Source organism: Seriola aureovittata, chromosome 11, assembly GCF_021018895.1.
Source record: "Seriola aureovittata isolate HTS-2021-v1 ecotype China chromosome 11, ASM2101889v1, whole genome shotgun sequence".
NCBI classification, from domain to species: domain Eukaryota; kingdom Metazoa; phylum Chordata; class Actinopteri; order Carangiformes; family Carangidae; genus Seriola; species Seriola aureovittata.
Genome location: NC_079374.1, coordinates 27,494,054 through 27,518,370, shown reverse-complemented (window position 1 = coordinate 27,518,370; position 24,317 = coordinate 27,494,054). Strand labels below are relative to the sequence as shown.

The 24,317-nt window shown below is 45.0% G+C and overlaps 2 protein-coding genes across 2 annotated transcripts; one reads left to right on the top strand and one right to left on the bottom strand.

Annotated features, from left to right (window-relative positions):
- Positions 1-1,805: 1,805 nt before the first annotated feature.
- LOC130177305 (rho-related GTP-binding protein RhoE-like) lies at positions 1,806-15,382 on the top strand. The gene is made up of 5 exons (XM_056388906.1): positions 1,806-2,592; positions 2,666-2,753; positions 11,898-12,007; positions 12,175-12,300; positions 12,684-15,382. Exons 1-5 carry the CDS (start codon positions 2,488-2,490, stop codon positions 12,927-12,929), a joined length of 675 nt encoding a protein of 224 aa, XP_056244881.1. The 5' UTR covers positions 1,806-2,487; the 3' UTR covers positions 12,930-15,382.
- Positions 15,383-15,438: 56 nt separating this feature from the next.
- On the bottom strand, positions 15,439-24,219 carry nmi (N-myc (and STAT) interactor). The gene is made up of 10 exons (XM_056388905.1): positions 24,076-24,219; positions 23,944-23,985; positions 23,782-23,838; positions 22,898-23,056; positions 22,697-22,813; positions 22,421-22,583; positions 19,673-19,779; positions 18,967-19,153; positions 16,566-16,669; positions 15,439-16,413 (listed from the first exon to the last, which is right to left on the bottom strand). Exons 2-10 carry the CDS (start codon positions 23,980-23,982, stop codon positions 16,216-16,218), a joined length of 1,131 nt encoding a protein of 376 aa, XP_056244880.1. The 5' UTR covers positions 23,983-23,985; positions 24,076-24,219; the 3' UTR covers positions 15,439-16,215.
- Between the last annotated feature and the right edge of the window lie 98 nt (positions 24,220-24,317).

Below are 24,317 nucleotides of genomic sequence, written 5' to 3'. Positions count from 1 at the left end.
GGTCTAACCAGGCTGTAAGGGTGTGATGGTGGAATGACTGTTACTATACACTCAGCTACAGTATATTTACATACATGGATTCATCATCACAACCAGGACAAAACAAACTGACATTTACCCAAAGGCTCCAACATTAACATCAACATCTACATCATCATTAACATCAACATTAACATTAGCATTAACATTAAAATCAACATCAACATCATCATTAACATCAACATTAACATTAATGACGACAGGATCTCCACCTTCCTCCGCTATCTCTCTCTCCTTCTGTCTCTCCTGTTCTCCTGCTCCTAGTGTGTTTCACCCTCCTCCCAGTCTGTCATTCCCCAGGGAGGCTTTATGGCCGTGGGCGGTGCAGCACACCTGAATCTCATCCACTTTCATCAACCTCAGTATAAGAACCCCAGCAGTTCATCCACTCATTGCCGGATTATACCTACTCTTATGTGGTACCTATTGGCTCAAACTTTTGAGTAATTCTTCCTTGTGCTCATCCTGTGTATCATCTGTCCTCAGCTGCACCTGCCTCTCTGCTAAAGATCCAGAACAAACATGCTCATCTACCTGCCTGCCTATACCATTTTCCCTTAGTGCTCATTAAAACTGTCCTTTTTTCCAACTTGAGGTTTGCATAACTAACATTAACACTAACATCAACAGTTGATGTTGATGTGTCGAGGATCAAAAACATTTCTGCTGCACTGAGCAGCATTCTGCTGCGTTCAGTTCAAATGAAGCTATAATAGTTATTTTGTAGTTATTTAATGTGATAACCCCTCCTCTGTTTGTTAGAGGCTCTGTTTTAAAAACAGAGTAGCACATGGAAAGACTCAAACAGCAAAACATCATTCAAGATCATTTCATTGTAAACTCTTTTGTCCCTGTCAGGATCCTGTAGGAATGATGACTCAGTTTTTCCAGTGATCTGATTGGTCGGTAGTTTGGTTGTTGGCAGGTTTTAGATCTGATCCAGAGCAGGATAGGACTTCAGAAGCAGTTACCATGGTAACAAATGAACCGCCATCGTAGGACACAAAACCCGAGTTAAATCTGACTCGATAACCTCAAATCCTGCTTCGTACACACACAGACACACACACACACACATACACACACACACACACACACACACACACACACACACTGCTCTGTGAGTGGCCTGTCAGACACAGTCTGTCCTCTGAAACAGCTAAATGTTTCTCTTGGTAAAGACACAATGAAAACACTGTGCACCTACGTCATCAGCTGTTTCTGCTGACAAGCAAAGTTACAGATGATGTTTTTGAATATTTAGTTTCTTTATTATCATCTGAATTACATAAAAGCTACATGTTTCCTTTGTCCTTTGAGCTAAAAACAGCCTGCTAATGGAAACACCACAGATGAAATAAAACAGATGTTATTGTAGTGGTGGTGGTGGTGGTGGTACTCCGGTGAAAGCTTGACTCACTGTGGCTCTTCTCTGCCTCTGTAGTGGAGTCTCAGTGGAGGAGCTCTGTGGATGTGGACTGATGACAATGTGCCGTGACAACATGGAGGGAACTGGAGGCGTGGGTCCTCACAAATGTCACTTTCCATCCATTTCTCTCCTCTCAGCCTCTCTTCTGATTGGTTGGCTGCAGAGTCTGGATAAAAGTCACCTGATTCTTGTTTTATGTGTCCTGCTTGTTTTTAATTGATTTAATGTCCTGTAGTCTTTCACAGCGTCCTGGTTAAAGAGACCCTGAGCTGACATCACTTGTAAGTCGCTTTGAATTTAAGCGTGTAATGTAATCTAAATGTTATCTGTTGGACTCTGCGCATACTGAAACAGTGGGGCTCTCCGGTCCATGGAGGGGCCCACTCAGGCCCCAGCTGGAACTTCAGGACCTTAGAACGGGGCCACAGTCACAGGAAACATTGATACGAATGACGAAGACGAAGGTCATGCTTCACTGTGGAGCGTGTTCAGTTTCTGCGAAAACCTCTGAGAGAGTCAGAGCTCCCCTCCTCCGTCATCAGAGAATATGATGGAGGGTGATGCTGATACCTGGAGCTGGTCTGGAGGTCATGTGGAGGTCCAGAGACGGGAGGACTGGAGGACTGGAGGACTGTGGTACTGTGAGGGGAACCATGTTTATGGTATCATACTTAATTATTCTCATTAGAAACACAGACTATTTTTGTGGATTCATCTTCATCAGGCCAGACTTCACTGATGTGGATTCACACCCTGCTCGGGGCCCTATAAAGGCCCCTCCCTGCCTCCTCATTGGCCTGGTCCAGTCGGGATTCCCATAGTGGAGCCCCGCCCTCCGCTGCTGGAAGGAGGAGTTGGTGCTGAGGACCGAGAACAATCAGGCTTCATCAGGCTTCTCCAGTGGGACCCCTCCACCCAGACTGCTGCCGGACTCTGTGAGACTAGTTTCAGTCAAGCGGAGCTGCTGGTTCAGGACGCCTCCTTGTCTCTGGAAGTTGCGGGTCTTGGCCGCGGTCAGGATGGACGCAGATGCCCCGGTCAACTGTAAGATAGTGGTTGTCGGAGACAGTGAGTGCGGGAAAAGCGCTCTGTTGAACGTGTTCGCCAAAGACTGCTTCCCTGAGGTAAGAGGTCCTGGTCCTGTCCCCTGTCCCTTGATACCACGGCTGTCCTCTCACTGTCCTGTGTCCTCCGCAGTGCTACGTGCCCACGGTGTTTGAGAACTACACGGCCAGCTTCGACCTGGACCTGCAGCGGGTGGATCTCCGGCTGTGGGACACCTCAGGTAAGCACACCCCCACACCGACCCTCCCTCCCTGAGCAGGCGATGAGACAGGAGGACAAAACTCACTGAGACTCATTCCTTAGTGTTTAGTAATCAATCAGTCCATGTGATCTAAAGCCCGGCCCAGGCTACTGATTATAACTCACCATTGTTTTATTTCCAGTTGCTATGACTGTATTACTAATTATAATCAATAAGTCTAAGTCTCTAAAGGAGGAGAAAACACATTGACACTAAAACTTCTAATATAATGAATCTTCAGTCAGAGGAAACTGCTGTTAAACTGACTCTATCTTCATAATACTTCTCATTGTTCATTAAGAGGCTTGTCAACTTTGATTAATTTGATTTAATAAATTGTAAATAACATATAATTTAATAGACTTCAGTGACTCGTGGAATAATTAATAATGGACATTAATATGTATCAATGAGGGTTCAATCCTTCCCTCACCAGTCTTCATGAACCAGTTCCTTAAGAACTCAGATGGACAGACAGCTGTGGAGGGAGGACAGGACACCATCACTCCATGATGACTAACACATGGTGATGATATCAGTCAGTCTGAGTTAACAGTACATCACTGGTCCTCTCGCACTCTCCCTGCAGTCAGCTCCTCTAGTTTGGATAACTTCAGTGGTTCAGGAGGTTTTTACCTGGAGCTGGATTATGCACAGAGGACCAGGTGATTAGAACCGGTAGAAACACTGAATAAAACAGTTTCATCTTAAACTCAGTGACACTGTTCAGCAGACACAGGACGTCTCAGAGGAGCTGATCTGCTGTTAACATCACTGAATGAAACTTCGCCATGATTAAAATTGCTGATTTTGCTGGTTTGAAAACTGATGGAAATGTTTGTGATAATGTAAGAACACACCTCAACAACACATATAACACAGGTCCATTTGTTTTACACACTTATAGTGGCAACATTTCATATCGTAACTCTAACCATCAGAATCAGTCATTACAGATTCTCACTGGGTTCTATTTGAGCACATTATACTCTGAATACTGTCTAGCCCTGTTAGCTGTGGCCCTGTTAGCTGTGACCCTGTTAGCTGTGACCCTGTTAGCTGTGACCCTGTTAGCTGTGACTCTGACTCTATTAGTGTGACTCTGTTAGCTGTGACCCTGTTAGCTTTGACTCTGTTAGCTATCACCCTGTTAGCTGTCACTCTGCTGTGACACTGTTACTGTAGCTGTGACACTGTTATCTGTGACTAGTTCTAGGTTGTCGTTCATATGCTGATGATCTGGAACCAGGTTTATTGAAGGTCTGTGGTCCACTGTGTCAGGTGGTTTTTACACCAGCCACTAGTCCTGAACCCTGGGGCTTGGTCAAGGCCATGACCCCAGTGAAGGAGGAGGGGCCTGTAGCAGCCTGACGTCCATGGCTCCCTGCTTCTCCTCAGTTTTGTGGAGTATTTGTGCTGTTTCCAGATGTTTGGGAGGACCACTGCAGATGTGAAGAAAGTTGTATGCAGCCTTTGGTGTCTCTAAACAGAGTGGAACCTGATCCCAGTCCCAGTTTGTTCTTTTTAATACTGAATCAAAACTTGTGTGTTTATAAATTTAAATTATTGATTTGATAGATGGAGTTTAGCTGAAAGTGACATTATGTGATAAACTGGAGGAAAAACGTCTCACTCGATTGGATTTTTCGGGTTTAAACAAACACTCTTTTAAGACAGTTGGTGCAGATACTAAACCTGAGAGTCAGGAGCATCTGTAAAACCAGACTTGATTCAGAACCTCATAGGAATAGAACCATGGCGAGAAGCTGAATCACTGATCTGCCTGTGTTAGGGTTGGTTTTTGGAATATCATGTAATTTTATAGTTTTATAGTTTCATAGTTTGACATCCAGCTGCAGAAACCATGGGGTGGGGGCTGTGAGGTGCTGCTGGGAGTTGGGGGAGGGGGGTTAACGTTCAGCCCACCCTCCCAGCTGGTCTACAGGAGATGACTCCCTCCAGCTTGTGGACTGAGTGTGGACTCAGAAAACGTGATCTGACTGAGTGGATGTTCCTTTGTTATGTTCTCTTTGAAGAACAGGTCCTCACTGTGGAGGCAGCAGTGATTCCCTGATACTGTGTGTGTGTGTGTGTGTGTGTGTGTGTGTGTGCGTGTGCGTGTGCGTGTGCGTGTGTGTGTGTGTGTATGTGTGTGTGTCTGGGTAGTGGGCTGCTGGGAACATTTTATATGTTGGCTGCAGTGAAATCCGACTCTGAGTTTCTATCCAGTACTGGTCGACATTCCAGACAGACAGCGTCATCGTCTTTCTGTGGAACTCTCTGCTGTTGGATAAATCACAGCTTACACCCCTGCTTCACCACAGGCAGCCCCCCTCCCTTCGGTCAGGGTGTTCAGCTTAGACACTCCCTAACTTTGTGTTTCCCCCTCCTTTATTTTAAAGGCTGTTGGTGGACTGCAGATCTGAATCCTCCTCCTGCTGCTCCTCCTCAGACTCTCTCTGAGGAGTCAGGAGTCACTCTGAGACTGTGATTATACTCTGACATATACATAGTTTCTCCTGCAGCACAATACAACATGAACCAGCACTGATCACTAACATACATATGTACATCACATCAGTGGATATCCCAGTGTAAAAGAGAGATTCCTGGTCTGCTCTCTGTCTGGAAGGTTCCCATTGAAAGGCCTCATACCACAGCAGAGATGTCTTTGTTTGTTTAACATGAGAAACCCTGCCCCTGGTGAATCAGATGAAGAACATCAAGAGACCAGGGGCCAGATGTATAAAACACATGGTTCTGCTTTACAAATATCACTCATTGAGAAATTGGTTGCATGTGCATTAGCCTCATTTCCACTCCTAACCTGTTTACATAAAAACACTCTCTGTGCCACTTTATTTACAGCATAAACTGTAAATAAAGATGGACATAGCTTCTATGACTTCACTCACAGGCAGTGTTGTGCCAGTTCACACTTAAAAAGAACTAGTTCAAAGTTCATACAGATGAACTAGTTCATGTTAATATGTTCCATTTTTTAAAAATAAATAGGCTGCTATTCTTTTTCAATAGAACCTCCTTCTACCCATCCATCACCATCCCCAAATCACTGCCACTCCCAAACTAAACGAAATATTGTATATACCACTGAAGAATCACAGACATGAGTTACATTTAAAACTGTATATAAATATAATCCGTCTGAGTCTTCACTTGTTTGTTCATAAAACTGCTTCAAATGCTCAAACAAACTGGCTTCAGCAGTAGCAGATGCGTCTGTACCGAGAAGTCATGCATGCAATAAAACTGTCGTAAACTGTTTGTAAACTGATTCGCTCATTAGCACAACACTGCTCACAGGTCTCTGAAGAGCAGTTTTAAAGCTCAGAGTGAGCTGCGCCACCATTGCCATCTTGGCAGTGTCTGACCCCGCCCCTAACTCCCAGCTAATCCAAAAATAGATAAAGAGGTGGGGCGTGGGTGGAGCAGAGACTTTGGTGCAAAGAAACATCTGGTCTCTTGAATGACGATTCCCAACACAAGGTAATTAACAAATGGGGTGTGTAATTAAGAGAGTCATCAGTCGTGTCAGAGGTGTGTGGATGAGTGAAAATATGGTGTAATGTGTGTTGTAAAATGCAACAAACCAAACAAAGAGAGAAACAGGCTGTAGTGGCTGCAGCAGGCCCAACTGAGAGAGAGAGACTACCAGAGGGGCGGACCTTCATGCCTTTTTGAGGTCCTGCCCAAATGGGAAGGTATTAACTAGCCACCCTCCCAGCTCTGCCTTCCAGCCAACTCCCAGAACTACAAGAAAAGAGTGAGGCAACATGCCTGGAGAATGGAAAGGGTCGTCACAGAGGAAATTTGCTCGAGACCAAAAATGTTTTTTGTACCAGGCTGTAAACATGCTTATTTCTACTGTAAAGTTGGACATTTTAACATGGGAGACTATAGCCACGTTTCCACCGCAGGAACTTTCCCCAGGAACCAGGACCAGTACTTTCCAAAGGTTCAGGAACTTTGGGGGGTGTGGTCTGCAGTGCTGAACATTTCTGACTGGTCGAGTACTTGCTGCATTTTATTTCACCCGCCATCTTTAAAAGTATGCAGTGGGTGAGCACCGAGTGAGCAAACACATTTTCCACACCGTGAAACAGGTCCGGGAGAAGATAAAATAAGTGAAACAGGACCTCAACAAAATAAAGGACCGCAACACCTGGAGTGGCGAGGGTTGCCACCCGTCATGTATAATACGGAATCGTCCTGTATTTAAAAATAAAATGCTGCGTCCTGTATTGAATATATATGGGTCGCAATTTGTCTCACATTTTCGTTCATGTTATGTCCTCAAAGTGCTGTGAATAATATAATGTCATGTTATAATGGTGGAAATGCAGACAACAATGGGCCACAGGAACCTTTTAGTTCCTGAAGAAAGAACATTTTGGTCGAAACACTTTAGTCGAAACACGGCTTGTGGGGATTGACTGACTGTTGGAGCCAGACTATAGTGGTCATTAGAGGAACTGTAGTTTTTTGTTCTTCAGTGTTGACTTCAGTTCGCAGCATGGGAGGTTGAGGCTTAGTTAGCAGGCATGGCACAGAAAAGAAAGATGACAAAGAAGCACAATTTCACCAATTGTGAAATTGGGGAAATTATGAACGTGAGGCAAAAATGTGCATCAGTGTCCAAATGTAAAGTCCTGTTTTACTCTGAACTTCATTTATTGGGAGTAGAGAGTCTTAATGAGGCATACTTCACTGTAACTGGGATCACTTTGGAAAACCGTGTGTACATATGGTCAATGAAATGAGTGATGTGACACAGTCTGTGTTAATAAAGAACAATGAATGTGTGGGAAATGGTGTACGCATGGTTTTTGTGTGTGTTCATTGGATGACTGAACCCAGAAAATGGTGAGCAGCAGAATATCAGCAGGGGAACCAGAGTACCTCCAAGTCCTACAGAGACTGTATGACCCAGGTATCACATAGTGTCAACAGATTTCTGCACTGTATCCCAAATTAGACCAGTCTGTAGTCTTCACCTGTATATGCGTGAAGACTCTACTGATCCTGAACATGGTCTGCCACCTGTGTCAGGCCTCACTGGAACTAGATCTGATCAGTTCTCTCTAAGTTACTTTTTTCTGCATCCTTATGTACAAGACCTTGGTTACTGTAGTTACAGATGATAGTAGTGTCTCAGAAGAGTGTAGTGTAGTGTAACAGAAGATAAACAGACAAACAATTTCTAACACAATGATGTGCCTGTGAACTGTACCCTCTTGAGTGTCAGTGTGGGCCTGCAAAATAAAAGCAGACTAAAGGCCCTGCCTTCCTCACAGTGACAGAAGAGCTTATATCAGTCTTACCATGAATGAAGATCCACTGTACAGACTGGTTATGAGGATACGTTATACCAGAGATACAACTCTCAGCTTCCTGTGTGTGTAGTGGCTTCATTAATGAATGGATATCTGGTATTTGTCAAACAAAAATAAGATGACTGTGGATAGATGGATAGATTATTTACTGTAAAAAAAACAACAAAATAAGTTTGGCAGCAATCCTCTTGGCAGGATATATTCAAATAATGAAGGCTAAATTCATTCAAATATATATTTAAATTAAAATATACACATAACACCAATGATATAACTATAATTATGAACTATGAATTATCAATATTTAAGTCCCTGTACAAAAGGAGTGTGAGTCTGGTTCACGTAGCCGGCAGTAAGTCGGACCTGTTCCCGGTGAGGGCTGGACTCCGCCAGTGCTGCCCTTTGTCACCGGTTCTGTTCATAACTTTTTTTTTTTTTTTTTTTTTTTAAAGTATATTTTTTTGGGCTTTTTATGCCTTTAATGGACAGTATAGTGGAGAGTGACAGGAAACAGGGAGGCAGAGAGAGGGGGAATGACATGCAGCGAAAGGCCGTCCGATGCGGGATTCGAACCGGGGCCAACTGCAGCGAGGACTATAGCCTCTACACATGGGGCGCCTGCTTAGACCACTACGCTACACGACGCCCCATGTTCATAACTTTTATGGACAGAATTTCTAGGCGCAGCTGGGTGGTGGAGGGGTTTGGGTTCGGTGGCGGGAGGATCTCGTCTCTGCTTTTTGCGGATGATGTGGTCCTCTTAGCTTCATCGAGCGCCGACCTTCAGCTCTCGCTTGGGCGGTTTGCAGCCGAGTGTGAAGCGGCTGGGATGAAGATCAGCACCTCCAAGTTCTCAGCTGGAAACGGGTGGATTGCCCACTCCGGGTCGGGGGGGGAGGCTCTGCCTCAGGTGGAGGAGTTTAAGTATCTCGGGATCTTGTTCACGAGTGAGGGTGGGATGGAACGGGAGATCGATAGGCGGATTGGGGCGGCGTCAGCAGTGATGCGGGCGCTGAACCGGTCATTGTGGGGAAGAGGGAGCTAAATCGGAAGGCGAAGCTCTCGATTTACCGGTCGATCTACGTTCCAATCCTAAACCTATGGTCATGAGTTTTGGGTAATGACCGAAAGAACGAGATCGCAAATACAAGCGGCCGAAATGAGTTTCCCCCGCAGGGTGGCCGGGCTCAGCCTTAGAGATAGGGTGAGGAGCTCGGTCATCCGGGAGGGACTCGGAGTAGAGCCGCTGCTCCTCCATGTCGAGAGGAGCCAGTTGAGGTGGTTCGGGCATCTGGTGAGGATGCCTCCTGGACACCTCCCCGGGGAGGTGTTTCGGGCATGTCCCACCAGGAGGAGGCCTCGGGGCCAACCAAGGACACGCTGGAGGGATTATATCTCTCGGCTGGCCTTGGAACGCCTCGGGATTCTCCCTGAGGAGCTGGTGGAAGTGGCTGGGGAGAGGGCCGTCTGGACCTCTTTGCTGAGGCTGCTGCCCCCGCGACCCGGATCCGGATAAGCGGGATACGACGAAGATGAAGAATTATCAATATTGCTCAGTATAGCTGTATTATTGCACAGGTATAGCTGCAACAGGTCATGAGACAAAGTCGGTCAATCTCTGGGGCAACAGGTCAGTCATTGTTTATCTATTGTTTATATTCCAGGGGGTTGGGGGTCAGAGGGGAGAGTGGCAAACAAGTGGTGACCAGTGTGAGAGGGGTCACTCCTGATACTGCCCGCCCCTCTGCAGAGACGGCAGGAGTGGTTGTCTCTCAGTTTAGATAAAGGGGAGCCAACAACCCACTGCGCTGTCTTCAGGACCTGCTGCAGGTCTATCCTCTTCAGTACAGCTCAAGGAACATACTGTGCAACAGAATGTTAAAATGCTCTGTGTCACACAGTGGTAACAGTTGATCAGCAGTTCACAGGTTTGTTGCGCTTTAGGGTCCTCAGGAAGAAGAGGGTTGTTGGGCCTTGTTGACCAAGAGTGCGGTGTTCACACTCCAGGTCAGGTCATCTGATATTTGGACTCCCTGGTTTTTGAAACTCTCAACCTGCTCAACCTCCTCCCCATTGTTGCACAGCCCAGTGTGGTGTGTTTTGTTTTTCCTGAAGTCAACAGTGACCTCTTTTGTCTTTTTGGTGTTGATGATGAGGTTGTTGTTTTCGCACCATTTAGTATGTGGACCTCTTCCCTGTAGGCAGTCTCCTCATTGTTGATTATCAGGCCCACAATGATCTGTGAATTTGATTATGGTGTTGATACTATGGATGGGAGTGCAGTCGTAGGTGGAGAGGGAGTAGAGGAGTGGGCTGAGGACACAGCCTTGGGGGGAACCAGTGTTGAGGGTGAGATGTGATTTTCTAGTTTGACATGCTGGGATCTGCTGGTAAGGTAGTCCTTAATCCACAGACAGAGACAGAGTTTGCAATATGTTGACCAGCTTCTTCGGGGTGATGGTGTTCAAGGCTGAACTCAAATCGACAAAGGGCATCCTGATGTAAGTTTTGGGATCTTCCACGTGAGTAAGAGCAGTGTGAAGTTCTAAAGAGATGGCATCCTCCGTGGATCTGTTGGTCTTGTCGGTAAACTGATGTTGGTCAAGATCGGGGGGTATGTGGGCCTTGATGTGGGACAGGACCAGTCTCAAAGCATTTCTTCTGTGGCTTTGTTTGTAGTCAGTGAGGGTCTTGATACTTTGCCACATCAATGCGTTGTTTGTACTCCTGTTTAGCAACTTTGATGCCTCTTCCCAGGTCTGCCCTCGCTCTTCTGTAGGCATCCCTGTCTCCTGAGCAGAGAGAGTTGGATTTTCCCTGCAGGACTGGACCTGTCTCATTCATACAGCTGAGAGCAGACTGACCCAGCTCCTGCTGGTCCACAGTGATGTGGACCCCCTTCTCCCTGAGCTGTGGTCACAGTTGTGTGGGTGTGATATCTGTGCGTTTTGTGGTGAGGGTTGTGTTTGGTCTCCAGAGGATAGATCCTTATGACATTAGCAAGTCAGGTATCTTCACATCTACTCATGGTTTTGAGGTACAACGCTTCTGTGGGTGAGTGTCAGTGTTCTGGTTTATGAGCAGATATGGTCAAAGCTAATGGCATTCCCATCAGCCTCTGCTTCACTGTGTGTTAGGTGTTAGTTTGTATGACAGTAAATGGATGCCCTGGTCACATGTTAATACCTGGTCTGATCCGGTCCTGTTGACCATGGTATAGACACAGTATATTAACACTGATCATGATGTAGCTAGTCATAGCATTAATCCAGTCCTGGCTTGTCTGGAGGTTTATTACTTTCAGAACTCCATTATCACATCTGCACCATGTCTGCATCACATCTGAGCCTCCGTTATTGTTGTGAACCACTTTCTCTAACAGTCCAGTATCAGAATATGTAGTCGACCACAGCCTGTGTTCTTACAGCCGTAACACAGCTTCTATAACCTAGTCTAGAGATCATGTAAAAAGCTGATACACCTTCAGACCTGATGATCATCATGTTGTTCAGTAGAAAACAGAGATGGTTTCAAACAGGGCCATTTGAATGGCACAGATTAACCAGGTGAACCAAACACATAATTAAATTTGAAAACAGGAAATTACTGACTCTATGACAGTAGACAGTGAGTGTAATGACAACATCCAGTTCATCTCTGACTGACTGTCACATACATCACAGTGATGTCTGAGAAACTTCAGAGTCTCTGAACGACACCTCAATTACTCTGGAACCATGTTTACTGACCAGCAGATGTCTCTTTAAAGGTTCTCCCTACTACGACAACGTGCGTCCTCTCTCCTACCCTGACGCTGATGCAGTCCTCATCTGCTTTGATATCAGCAGACCAGAGACATTAGACAGCGTCCTCAAGAAGGTGAGTGTGAGGAGAGTCCTTGTTGAATGTTGATGTTGAATAGTTCACAGTGGTTATTTGAAAAGAAGAGAGGGTATATCCTCAGAGTTTCTAACGTTCCCTCCCATGAACATGGTTTTGGGTAAATTATGTGGTATGATGTTCTGCTCTTGGTTCCCTCTGTCCAGTGGAGAGCAGAGGTCCAAGAGTTCTGTCCCAACACCAAGGTGCTGCTGGTGGGCTGTAAGTCAGACCTGCGCACAGACCTCTTCACCAGGTCCCACAGCAGACACACTCCAGTCTCCTATGATCAGGTGGGTCAGGATCAAATCAGTCTGATTCTATTGAACCTGGTTCTGGTTTGAAACTCTTCATCAAGACCATCATTATCCATGTGTGAGGAAGGTGTCACATTTTCATATGTTGTGTGTCATCATGGTTGTTTTTGGTTGGTGATGAAGGTGTAGCACACTATTCTTCATGGATGTGGTCCAGATATAAACACAATCAGCTGATCGTAATTAAATAACCTGAGCTGTGAGTTGATTGTCTGATGAACTGTTGTTAATCCAGGGGTATCCGACTGTGAGAGAGCCAGCAGGCTGATCAGCTCACACAAGACCCCCACCCTTCCCACAAAACCTCCACATTGTTGACTCTCCCCCTGGACTACCTGACCTGTTGTTTCCTTTCCCAGGGCTCCAACACAGCCAAGCAGCTGAGCGCCCCCTACCTGGAGTGTTCGTCTCTGCAGTCTGAGAACAGTGTCAGAGACATCTTTCACGTGGCCACGCTGGCCTGCATCAACGAGACCAGCAAGAACATGAAGAGGAGGAAGTCCTCCAGAGCCACCAAGAGGACGTCTCACAGTGGGAGAGACGTGTCCACTGGAGTAACGACTCACTATCAGCAGACCAAAGCTAAAAGCTGTGCTCTCATGTAAAACACTCACCAGAGGACAGTGCTGGAGTGGACTCAGCACGTGGACCGTCTGTTTTAAGGTCTGGACTTCATCTCAACATGGAGCAGGTGTGACGACTGATTTGGTGCCCAGCAGACCTTATGGAGACAATGGACTGGCAGAATACTGTGACTCCCAGTACAGACTACTTTGACTCCAGTACAGACTACTGTGACTCCAGTACAGAATACTGTGACTCCCAGGACAGGCTACTCTGACCCAGTAAAGACTACTTTGACTCCAGTACAGACAGGGGCTGCTCGATTATGGCAAAAATCATTATTCAATCATTCAATTCAATTTATTCATTATTGATCAAAATCATGATTATTTTGAGCAATATTGAGATCACAATTATTCAGCACGATTTCTCATTGACTTTGGAAAAAAACAGAAAAAAAAAGATTTCAAAACAAAAAGCGCTGTGTCTATGTAGTTATTCCTGTTATACACAACATAAGTTAAAGATATCTGAGCATGAGTCTGTACTCCCGGTACAGACTACTGTGACTCCAGCGTAGAATACTGTGACTCCCAGTACAGACTACTGTGACTCCAGTAGATACAACTGTGACTCCAGTAGATACTACTATGACTCCAGTACAGGATACTGTGGCTCCAGTACAGAATACTATGACTCCCAGTCAAGACTACTGTGACTCCAGAACAAACTACTGTGACTCCCAGTACAGACTAATGTGACTCCAGTACAGAATACTGTGACTCCCAGTACAGATTAATGTGACTCTGGCACAGAGTACTGTGATTCCAGTGTTCTGATCCAGATCCAGGTCAGCGCGGCCTGCCTTTATATACATGTCACAAGAATAAATGGTAAATGAACCGCACTTATACACAGCTTTTCTAGTCTTATGGACCACTCAAAGAACTTCCCACCACACATTCACCCATTCACTACTGTGACTCCCAGTACAGACTAACGTGATTCCAGTTCAGAATACTGTGACTCCTATTACAGACTACTGTGACTCCCATTACAGACTACTGTGACTCCAGTACAGACTACTGTGACTCCCAGTACAGACTACTGTGAATCCCAGTACAGACTACTGTGACTCCGGCACAGAGTACTGTGATTCCAGTGTTCTGATCCAGATCCAGGTCAGCGCGGCCTGCCTTTATATACATGTCACAAGAATAAATGGTAAATGAACTGCACTTATACAGAGCTTTTCTAGTCTTATGGACCACTCAAAGAACTTCACATCACACATTCACCCATTCACACACATTTATACAATTAATTAACAATGAATAATTTAGTCATTTTAGTTCATCAACTTGGCCGAGGACACTTTACCTCAGTGATTGGACCTCAGTTATCTGACTTCAGTGTACCCATTAGGTATCCAGATGTTTTTCCTGATCCAGATTCCCTTCCTCAGGACCTCTGAACTGGGACAGAGACATGTTTGGGCGTCTTTGACTGTTCTATTGTCTGTTTTTACCTTGTATTTGTTGTGATATGAGAACCTCAGCCTGCTCCAGAGGACACCATCACAAGAGCAGGGACTGGTACTGGTTCAACTGTGAAAACAAGCAGGAAATGAGCGTGGACTGATGAGCTTCATTATCTGAAGCCTGACCTTCTCTGTGTGTGTTTTTGTAATATGATTGGGAGCCAAACACTCCACTTATCCTTTGAGGTAGGTGAAGCAGTGCTTTCCTTCGTGTCTGGGTATTAAAGGTTTGCATGCAGTGAATTCTTCCTGCTGATATTTTGTCTGTCCTGTTATCCTGAGATGAAAACAGGTGATGAAAATCTGAGAACATCCTGAGATCTTCTGCACTGACAATCCACATTCGTCAGTAAATGACCCTTCACTGACACTGTAGTTGATTCTGTGACGGTTTCTGCAAAACCACTGCTGTTTCAGCTCTTTGTCAGCTGTCACATTTAGATTTATGTGAAGGAAATGAGTCAGTTACTTTTGTTGTATTTCCACCAGGAAAAACAAAGTTCAGTATGATGTTGAAAATGTGACATGAATTGATAATGTGAGATATTATGTCAAATATTCTCCTTTTTAAGTCTAAATGATGGTAAGAAATCAGAAGTTTAACTTGTTTGTTGTTGTTTTGACTCAACATGAGTATTTGTACTTTTGCTCAGAGAGACCTAAAGCTCCACTAACAGCCACATTAACACTGTGGAGACACTGGTCCACAGACCTGAGTCTTGTTGGAGGGTCTCATAACAAAATTCAACTGAATGAAACCCTCTGTCACTGCAGGTCTTCATGAGGAGTCTCAATTTCAGATGATGTCAGACCACCGTTCCCTCTGTGTAGGTGTAGCGTTAACGCCATATTTTAGGATTTACTCTCGTTGAAATGGGGCACCAGTCCTCTGGGAGGACAACAATGAATTACTTCATTGATAAATTTATCAGTTTCATATCGGAAGCCATGACGCTTCGATTAAATGGATCTCCAGTCTCTACGTCAAAAGAATACAACAGGACAACAACTGGGTGTAAATAAAGGAGTTTATTAACTAAACTACTATGTACAGAGTAAATGCAAGGTGTCATCAATATAGGTAACAAAGCAGTAATCAGCAGATTGGTCATGCTAATATTCCATCCATTCACTTAGATTTAGGGCTGAGGATTATTTATTTTATAATTTAGATATGTACAATATGATTGATAGCCTACATTATTAATATGACAATGCACAATTTCAAACCTCTCCATAAATAACCATATCAGTCTATCCTGTATGTTGCATAAACATACAGCCTGCAAATTTAAAGAAAAGAAATGTTTGATCTAGCTGACGAAAAAAGTATCAAACTATCCTTTTGTATTTGATAGTCAAATCTAATGACTCCTTTGCTGCAGGGTTGACCCATGTATATCAATCACAATCGTTGAGCATAACCAAAGTTATAACAGTGCTGGTTGTGCAGAAACTCAACCAAAAAAAAAATTATTTTCATTATTATTATTATTATTATTTTGGCACACACAGGTGTGTATCCGCAGTCTGAGTCATTAACAACACACCACACCTGTGATTCAGATCTTTTAATAAGCACAGTGTAGAAGAGAAAAGCAAACACAGCTTTAAACACTACCTAGACTCCCCTCATCATGTGATGTGAAAACACAGATCAAAGACTGTTGAACTAAATCATCTGACTCAGCAGGACAGTGAATAAAAAGCTTCCCTTCAGTTAGGGAGATTTCTTTAATCACAGACTCTGGACTAATGTGAGGACTGGGCTCACATGTTGGTGACAGTCACTCGTCTCTCTCCTCCTCACAGAAGAAGGCCAGGGCAGCTTTTCCTCCAGAGAGGTACTTGATGCTTTCTATCTCACCGCCACAGTTACTGGGCTTCTGGAAGTGGATCTCCAGATGATCCTGCAGGTCCTCCTCATCTGAAGTGTCCCCGATGTCATCGAGGAGGATGGTTCGCTTCGGAAAGCCGCAGAAGGTCTGAAAGGGATCAGAACATCAGCTTCTTCAGAGTCTGGTTCTGTTACCACTGACCCCAGCTCAGCAGCTGGTGATCAATATCTGATCAGCTGTTACTGTTGACCCCAGCTCAGCAGCTGGTGATGGTGACCAGTCTCAGTCCTATATCTTACCTGAAATTTGCGCAGCTTGTATTTGTAAATGGGTCCGACCTGCACGTTGACGTCAGAGTCCAGATCCACATGGTGCCTCCCTCTCAGGGCCAAGCTCTCAGCAACTACAGTGACACAAACACACCTGAGCATGAACACATCACTCACACACTGATGCTCAACAGGTTGGTTTCTATTAGATCTGCTTCTTCTCAATCCTGCCTCTGGTTTCAGTGTGAACACCTGTGAACCGAAGTGTTCTTGAAGCATGGACATCAGGACTGGGCTCATCCAAACACGGATACTTTCATGGAGTAATTACAGTTCACTGTAAGGCTACTGTCATTTGTCAGACTTATACATGTAAGCTGGTTTACAGAGAGTTAGTCTGGATTATTTAAACCAGGACCCAGTTTGCCTAAACTAGACCCCGATCCCAACAAACTAAGTGACATTTCAGTGAGAGTTTCATGGGTGATCATGTGTTCTGCTGGTCCACCTCTGAAGACAAGTGTGAACTGTTGATGGGATTTACACCTGAATGCAACTTTACACTAGAGAGACCTGAATCAATGAACAGACAGCTCTGTTTTCTCTCTGAGGTTATCCTGTCTTCTTGGTGATTGGTCACATGCTCCAGTGGGAGGAGAGGTGGTGCAGAGGGTCCACCGCCACCCACCTGCCCGAGCAGGTCAAGCGCTCAGCACCCTTTTGTGCCACAGTAGATTACTGTATTCAGTGAAATCTCACAAACCCCCTTTTTCCCGTTTTCCTCGAATTTAATTGTTTGTTTTTGAACTAGCTGACCTGTGATGGTGGAGGCCTTCACTGCTGACTCCTTACAGCCATCTGAAGGCAGCAACATCACTGTCAAACACTGACCAAGGCCTCGTGAAATGGTTGTCGGCAAGCAATTTACTTTCGCATGATTACGTGTTTCTGGTAAAAACACGAGGCTAGGGAGGGACATGTCACAGATATTGATTGGAGTTCACAGTAGCCAATAGCTTTGTGAATATGAAAATCGACTACCTTTGCCTACGCCTGCGGACCTTATAGATGAATCGGACGGGGGTTGAAACGGAGGAAGATGACCATGAGGACGATGGTTTTGAAGTGAGGCTGTAAATGTTGGAGGCTAGAGCTGAAGCTGGCAGTTATGCTAGCGGAGGAGAAATGCAGGCTTGTCCCCATGATGGAGCTGATGCTTCCCAATGGTAAGCTTGTGTCTATGTAATTATCCGCTCACACTTTTATTTATTTTACCTTTACACAACGTTAGATATAACATGTCAACTCAATAATGCTAGAAAAGCGTACTTGATGTTATTACATCTTAAATACCACAAATGAAAAATACATTTTCCCCACTTTTAATCTAGTGTCACAGAGACACAGGATAGAAACTAGGAAAACTGCTCCTGGTATGATGGCTCATATCAAAGGGTGGGGACAAGCGTTCTCTATGGTCATTGAAGTTGCTCTGTGGTGTAATGACGTGTTAGAGACTGCAGGTTAGAGTGGTTCCACTTTATTTGTGGATCATAGCAGGATGATGAATGAAATGAAGATGATGTAAATAAAGCTATTTCATCGGTTCCCTGAATGAAATGTTAAACCCTTTTCAGAAATAAAGAAATACAACATAAAAAACAGACTGTGTCTTTAGTGGTGCGTTCACTGTACATGTGGCTCTCAGGACGTATCTAATAACATGGTTGTGGATCATTGGACGATCAATTAAATGTTTCTGCACAGAAAACACGAGGATCATAACATCTTCAACCTGGACAAGTCAATTCAAAGGTCAATTCAACATTTGCTCTCTGGAGGGTATCTGAGCTGCTGTGTTCAGATTTTAAAACGCTACAACAGCAAGTTTCCTCAGAGGAGGCGGGACAGATAGTCCTGTGATTGGTTACAACTTCTGACACACCCACCTATACTGTATAATAATGTGAGCCCTGAGCCTGAACACAACATTACCCAAGTGTACTTGGCTCCCTGCACCCTGAATCCCAATGGATGATCAGTGGACTGTGAAATCAATACAGGCTGCTCCTGCACTACTTTACCCTGCCGTTAGTCACCTGTGTTAGTGAGACCTCAACCTGCTGAACCTCAGATCCTCCCTCCCTCCAGCTCTCTCATATTTTTCATCCTTATCCTGCTTGATCATTTCTATCCTCACTCTTCTTCCACCTGTTGCTGTAATGATTTAATTAGAGCTGAACATTTGAATCTGATCATTCTCTGAGTCCCAGCTGGACCTGACCTGCAGGAGGAGTCAGTGTTCTGTATGATGATCTTATGACACTACAGCAGAACTCTCCCTCACATGCACCTGTCTGGAGTTCCAGGACCAGGATCAGTTCAGAATCTCTGTCTAATGAGCTGCTGTCTAAGTGAATCAGGAGCTGACCTCCAGGGTGCAGGAAGGTGACGTGTCCTGTTCCAGTGTTCGCATCGTACTCCACTCCCTCCACCTCTCCTCCTCCTCTGCTGGGCCTGGAGAAGCTCATCTCCAGCCGGTCCCTCACTCTCTCCTCTGGCATGGAAGGGGGGACGTTGGAGACCTTGATCTCCTTTCTGGAAACATTGATGTGGACCTATATGGATGACAGCACACACTGATGAGAGGGGAGTCAGCACAGTGTCAACACACTGTACACAGTGTGCAAGTGAATTACAGGATACATTGTTCTGTGATCAGCAGTGAGGCTGGGAGGTGAGCTGTGGTCACTGGAACCAGCAGATCCACTTACACAACCAGCTGGTTTCTACCTGAACTAACTGCCCCACACCTCAGTCCCAGGTCACATGACTTTCATGCTCTAGACTGGGTCTACAGTTTGACCTGTTCTCACCTCTGTCAAAGCCTCAGTGGTCCTCATTGAACTGTCACTGTGATGTGTTCATATAGTCAACTACTGTAGCATTAAGCTGACAGCATGAAGGGTGATACAACTGATACAACTCTCAGTCCACAGACGTCACACATGTACAGTTATTTAATACCTGGACCAGCTCATCCAGGCTGACTCAGTGTCACAGCTTGCAGCCAGTTTTTCCTGTCTTAAGGAGTGTGTGTGTGTGTGTGTGTGTGTGTGTGTGTGCAGCACCACTACCTCAAACTTGACAACAGGATCCATGCTTATTCTTTTTGGTTTCACATCCAGACTCTTGTTGTCACAGGAAACCGCACACTTGGCAATCTTCAGAATCTGAGAGGCCACTGGAGAACAGAAAACATGACAGAGCACATAACAGAAAACATATCAGAGAACATGTCAGAGAACATGACAGAGAACATGACAGAGAACATGACAGAGAATGTGTCAGAAAACATTACAGAAAACATGTCAGAGAACATGTCAGAGAACATGTCAGAGAACATATCAGACAACATATCAGACAACATGTTGGAGAACATAACAGAACATGTCATAGAACGTGACAGAGAACATATCAGAGAACATGACAGTAACGTGACAGAGAACGTGTCAGAGAACATGTCAGAGAACATGTCAGAGAACGTGTCAGAGAACATGTCAGAGAACATGTCAGAGAACATGTCAGAGAACGTGACAGAGTAACGTGACAGAGAACGTGTCAGAGAACGTGACAGAGAACAGAAAACATGACAGAGAACAGAGAACATGACAGAGAACAGAGAACATGACAGAGAACATGACAGAGAACATGACAGAGAACAGAGAACATGACAGAGAACAGAGAACAGGACAGAGAACATAACAGAGAACAGAGAACAGGACAGAGAACAGGACAGAGAACAGTCTGGTCATCACAGTGAGGTGGGTCACTGGTGCTGAAACAAATGGGACTGGTCTCCAGTGAGGTCACTCTGTGTCTGTTCCTGTTCCTGTCTTCTTGTTCATACATGTCCACAGCAACAGCGCTCCCTGCTGGCTCAGACCATGGCTGACACTCACCCCTCCCCCACCCCAGTGTAAACACACTGGTTCCTTATTGTTTTTGAGTCTCTTCATCCAAACACTGACCAAAATAAAATGTTTGAGCTAAAATGATTGAAATGAAGGTTCAGTTGGGAGAACGCTGGGTTCTGTGGTTTGAAGAATGTGGTGAACTCCAGCTGTTTGAACATCAACACACAGACTTAAGCTGGACAGATGTGAGTCTCTGTCCCCGTGACAGTGATCAACTCTCTGTAACTGGATGATGCTGTGAAGTCTGTCTCACTCAGCTCCTCTCCTCCAGACCTCATGTTCTTTACTGTGATTAAATCTCAGAGGCTTAATGAGGTTTGTGGTGCTGCCACAGAACCTCACAGTCCTAACACACATCACACACAGTGTGAGAACTGAAGACCACATTGACGGTCAGCCATCATCATTGTCACTCTGTCATGGTTCACATATGACTACGGCAGGCGAAAGGAGAAATAGTTCCTATCAACCAGATCTTATTTAGACCAGATCCTGCTGAGAGTGTAGTTACTTTCTACTGTGTCTGTTAATGATAAAATACACACTTAGAGAGGAGTTCACACTAAAATACACACTAAGAGAGGAGTTCTTCTTCATGTGAATGTTCAATTTCACCAAGTTACTGACGGACGAAAGCAAGCAGACAGATTAAGCTGAGACCAGCTGCTGACCAGATGCTGAATGATGATAGGACGTGGTCCAAACAGATACTAGGTTTAGACCTGGTCTTATTATTCAGTACACCATGATCAGTGTCACTGAGAGCAACAGCCATCAGGAGACATGGTTTGAGGACTTTGCTGCTAGAGGTACTTATGTATTGAGAATAAAAGCAGAGAGAGTGGGCCACCAGACAGCTGGTAGTTTATATACAGTATATTGTATTACACACTATATATCCAGTGTCACAGTCCCACTGTGTCTCCCAGTGTTTTTCCCCTTTTCCTGTTTGTCTCCCCTCCCCTGTGTATGTGTGTGTGTCTGTATGCTTCCCCTGACATCAGGTGACTCAGCGGAGGCGTGGTCTGGACTGCAGCTCACCACCACACCTGCAATCTATCATCATCTGCAGTGTATCTACCCCGGCAATCCATTCCATTTGTTGCCAGATTGTTGTACCCATCACAGTGGTGGTTACGCTCTCGCCGTTCTGATTATTGTGTGCGACTACAGTCATCTAGTGTTTCAGTGTCTCCCTGGTGTTTTTGTCTGTATTAACTCTTTGATCTCCTCTCCTCTGCTCCAGAAGACTTCTTGATTTGTGGGCTGCTGATCCTGCCACACTCTGCTGTCCCCACGCCACAACACCCACCTGCCTTCGGTCTCCAGCTGTCCCTCGTTTTTCCGGAGTGTGTTACTCAGCTGCCTCTGGTCTGCAGTGTCCTCTGTACTCCTGCCTTGTTTACTCACCAGACACCTGGATTCCCTGGACCCACTCCCCCTCTGCTTTCACCACCACTATTGCCTTCTCCCCAATAAGCTCCCTTGCACCGTTATTGCTGGTGTGTTTTGTGTTCTGTCTCTTCTCTGGGGTCCAATATCAGTTCTGACTAAAATGTAACATCCAGGTTATACATATAGGGAAGGTCCAGCCTTTTCTGGAAACAAATACATATGTAAGACAAAACAACATTAATAAAAAGTCCTGTTATTGGCTGTGCAGGTGAGCTGCTCTCACCTTCCCATATTCATTTAGAGACATAGCCCAGCTAATCAGTTTCAGTTTGAGTCAAACTGTGAACTCATGATATTTTAATTGTTTTGCTTTCATAAACACATACTTGTTTGTGTGTGTGTGTATGTGACACAACCAGTCAGTCCTGAACACTCCCTGTAAGCCTCGGTCTTTTGGTTTAGTAACATTCACATGAAGACAAACTCCTCTCTCAGTGATGAAGTTCTGTGTACCTTTCTCCTCCTCGAAGGTGATGAGCGCCTGCCCTCCCTGCAGGAACACAGTGGACCTCTGGCTGATGGTGAACACTCCTCTGATTGGCTGACTGTTGTCATCCGTCTCCTCTGTGTCCTGAGTGGTGAACCTCACCTCTGTGTCTGGAATCAGGGCATAGATCTGGAGAGCAGAGCGTTATCATTATTGTTCTACGATGTGCCAGAGTACTGTTGTATTATCTCACTGTTTTGATTGTTAAAAAGAAATGGATGCAGTGAGATTCTGCTTTTCACCTTGAATTTCTGCTTCAGTTTGGTGGACTCGGCCCTCTTAGCCTCCAGCTCAGCCTGACATCTCATCAGTTTGTCCAGCAAATCCTGTTTGCGTTTAGCAAGCTTCCCGATTTCGTCCTGAGTGAGAGAAAGTAGAGATGAGCTCCTCATTGTCCCGCCTCATTTCTCCTGCAGATGTTTCAGACTTGACAGTAACTCTACCTGTACTGAGCTCAGGCTCTGAGCGAAGTCCTTCTGATACTCATTGTTCTTTTCCACCAAAGCCAACATCTCCTGTTTGGCCTTCTCCTTGGCTTCATCTTCCTCCAGTTTTTCCACTATGAGCCTGGATTTTACATCATCAGCTTTCTCTGCTTTAATCTTAAGACACAAATGTTTACATGTCATTCTAAACTTAATTCTCTTCACAGAGTTTACAAATCCCAAAGACAGATATCTCAGCCTGGACACACGAAACCACAGGACGGACCAAAGAAAACCTTCAACTGACTCAGCTTTACTGCGATGGTTTTTCCATCCAGATTGAGAGAAGGCAGAAGAACTGTGGCTCAAATCAAAGAACACTCAGAGAGCACCACAGTGCTGCTGCAGAGCAATGATCACCTGACCTCATTCCAGCTGAGCATGAGTTTGACTTGCACACACCTGACGCGAGGGACGGAGTGGGAGTAAAATTGTTCTGGGACTTTTAGCTTGGACTGACCCACCAAAACCAATCCGGTCATTTTGGTTGACGTCGACTGACCCTGTTGTGCTCTTATTTAGATACTGTCCAGTCAAACCTATCAGCTTTGATTAATGAAAATATTGACCAGTTAGGCCTACATGTAATACTTCAGTACTTTCACTTTAGTATCACTGTAATTGAGTATTTTACACTGCTGGTACTTTTACTTAAATCAAGGAGTACTCTGATACTTCCACTGTGGCTGTTCATAGGACTGTTGAACAGGAAGTGTTTTTACCTGTACAACGATGGCTTTCTGTGACCTGATCTCACCTGAGAGCTAAGACCAGGGTCCAGAGGGACCTGCTCCTCAATGACAGGCTGAAGTGGGTGAAGTATTTTGAACTAGGTCTCCTACCTTCCATATCTCCAGGTCTTTCTTGGCCTCATCCAGACCAGCCAGACCACCGTTCACCTGACAACAACAAAAAGTCCTGTTACCAACCTGACCGGATCACTGAGGACTGCGTACAGTATCACTGAATACGGAGCAGTGTCCAAACACCGGAGCACTTCTTACCTCGTCATTTACAGGCCTGTTGTTGTACATGTCAGCCATGACCTGACCGATGAAAACGAGCTCCGTTAACAAAGTGCGTCATAAAGACGGTTAAAACCTTTTATACACAGTCTATGGGTAATCACAACTTACCTGCTCTGTTTCCTGCCCGCTTTAATCTCCTGTGAGAACAGGGTGAGAACACAGTAGAACACAGTAGAACACAGTGAGAACACAGAACTCGTCACTTCAGCTCCGACTTACTCTGAATCAAAAGTGAAACTCTGAGCTGGATTCAATCGACGCAACGTGACGGGCTCTGGTGTATGGAGGACCAGGAAGGCAGAATTATAAACACGCACTGTCATTTAAATACACTGTAAAAGTCAATATAC

Excerpts from the sequence above, each read along its gene's own strand:
- LOC130177305 (XM_056388906.1), top strand. The coding sequence starts at position 2,488 with ATGGACGCAGATGCCCCGGTCAACTGTAAGATAGTGGTTGTCGGAGAC. Across the intron at positions 2,593-2,665 it reads CCAAAGACTGCTTCCCTGAG|TGCTACGTGCCCACGGTGTT; the intron begins GTAAGAGGTCCT and ends TGTCCTCCGCAG. Across the intron at positions 12,008-12,174 it reads TAGACAGCGTCCTCAAGAAG|TGGAGAGCAGAGGTCCAAGA; the intron begins GTGAGTGTGAGG and ends CCCTCTGTCCAG.
- nmi (XM_056388905.1), bottom strand. The coding sequence starts at position 23,982 with ATGGCTGACATGTACAACAACAGGCCTGTAAATGACGAG. Across the intron at positions 22,584-22,696 it reads AACTGAAGCAGAAATTCAAG|ATCTATGCCCTGATTCCAGA; the intron begins GTGAAAAGCAGA and ends TCTGCTCTCCAG. Across the intron at positions 16,414-16,565 it reads ACAAGCTGCGCAAATTTCAG|ACCTTCTGCGGCTTTCCGAA; the intron begins GTAAGATATAGG and ends GATCCCTTTCAG.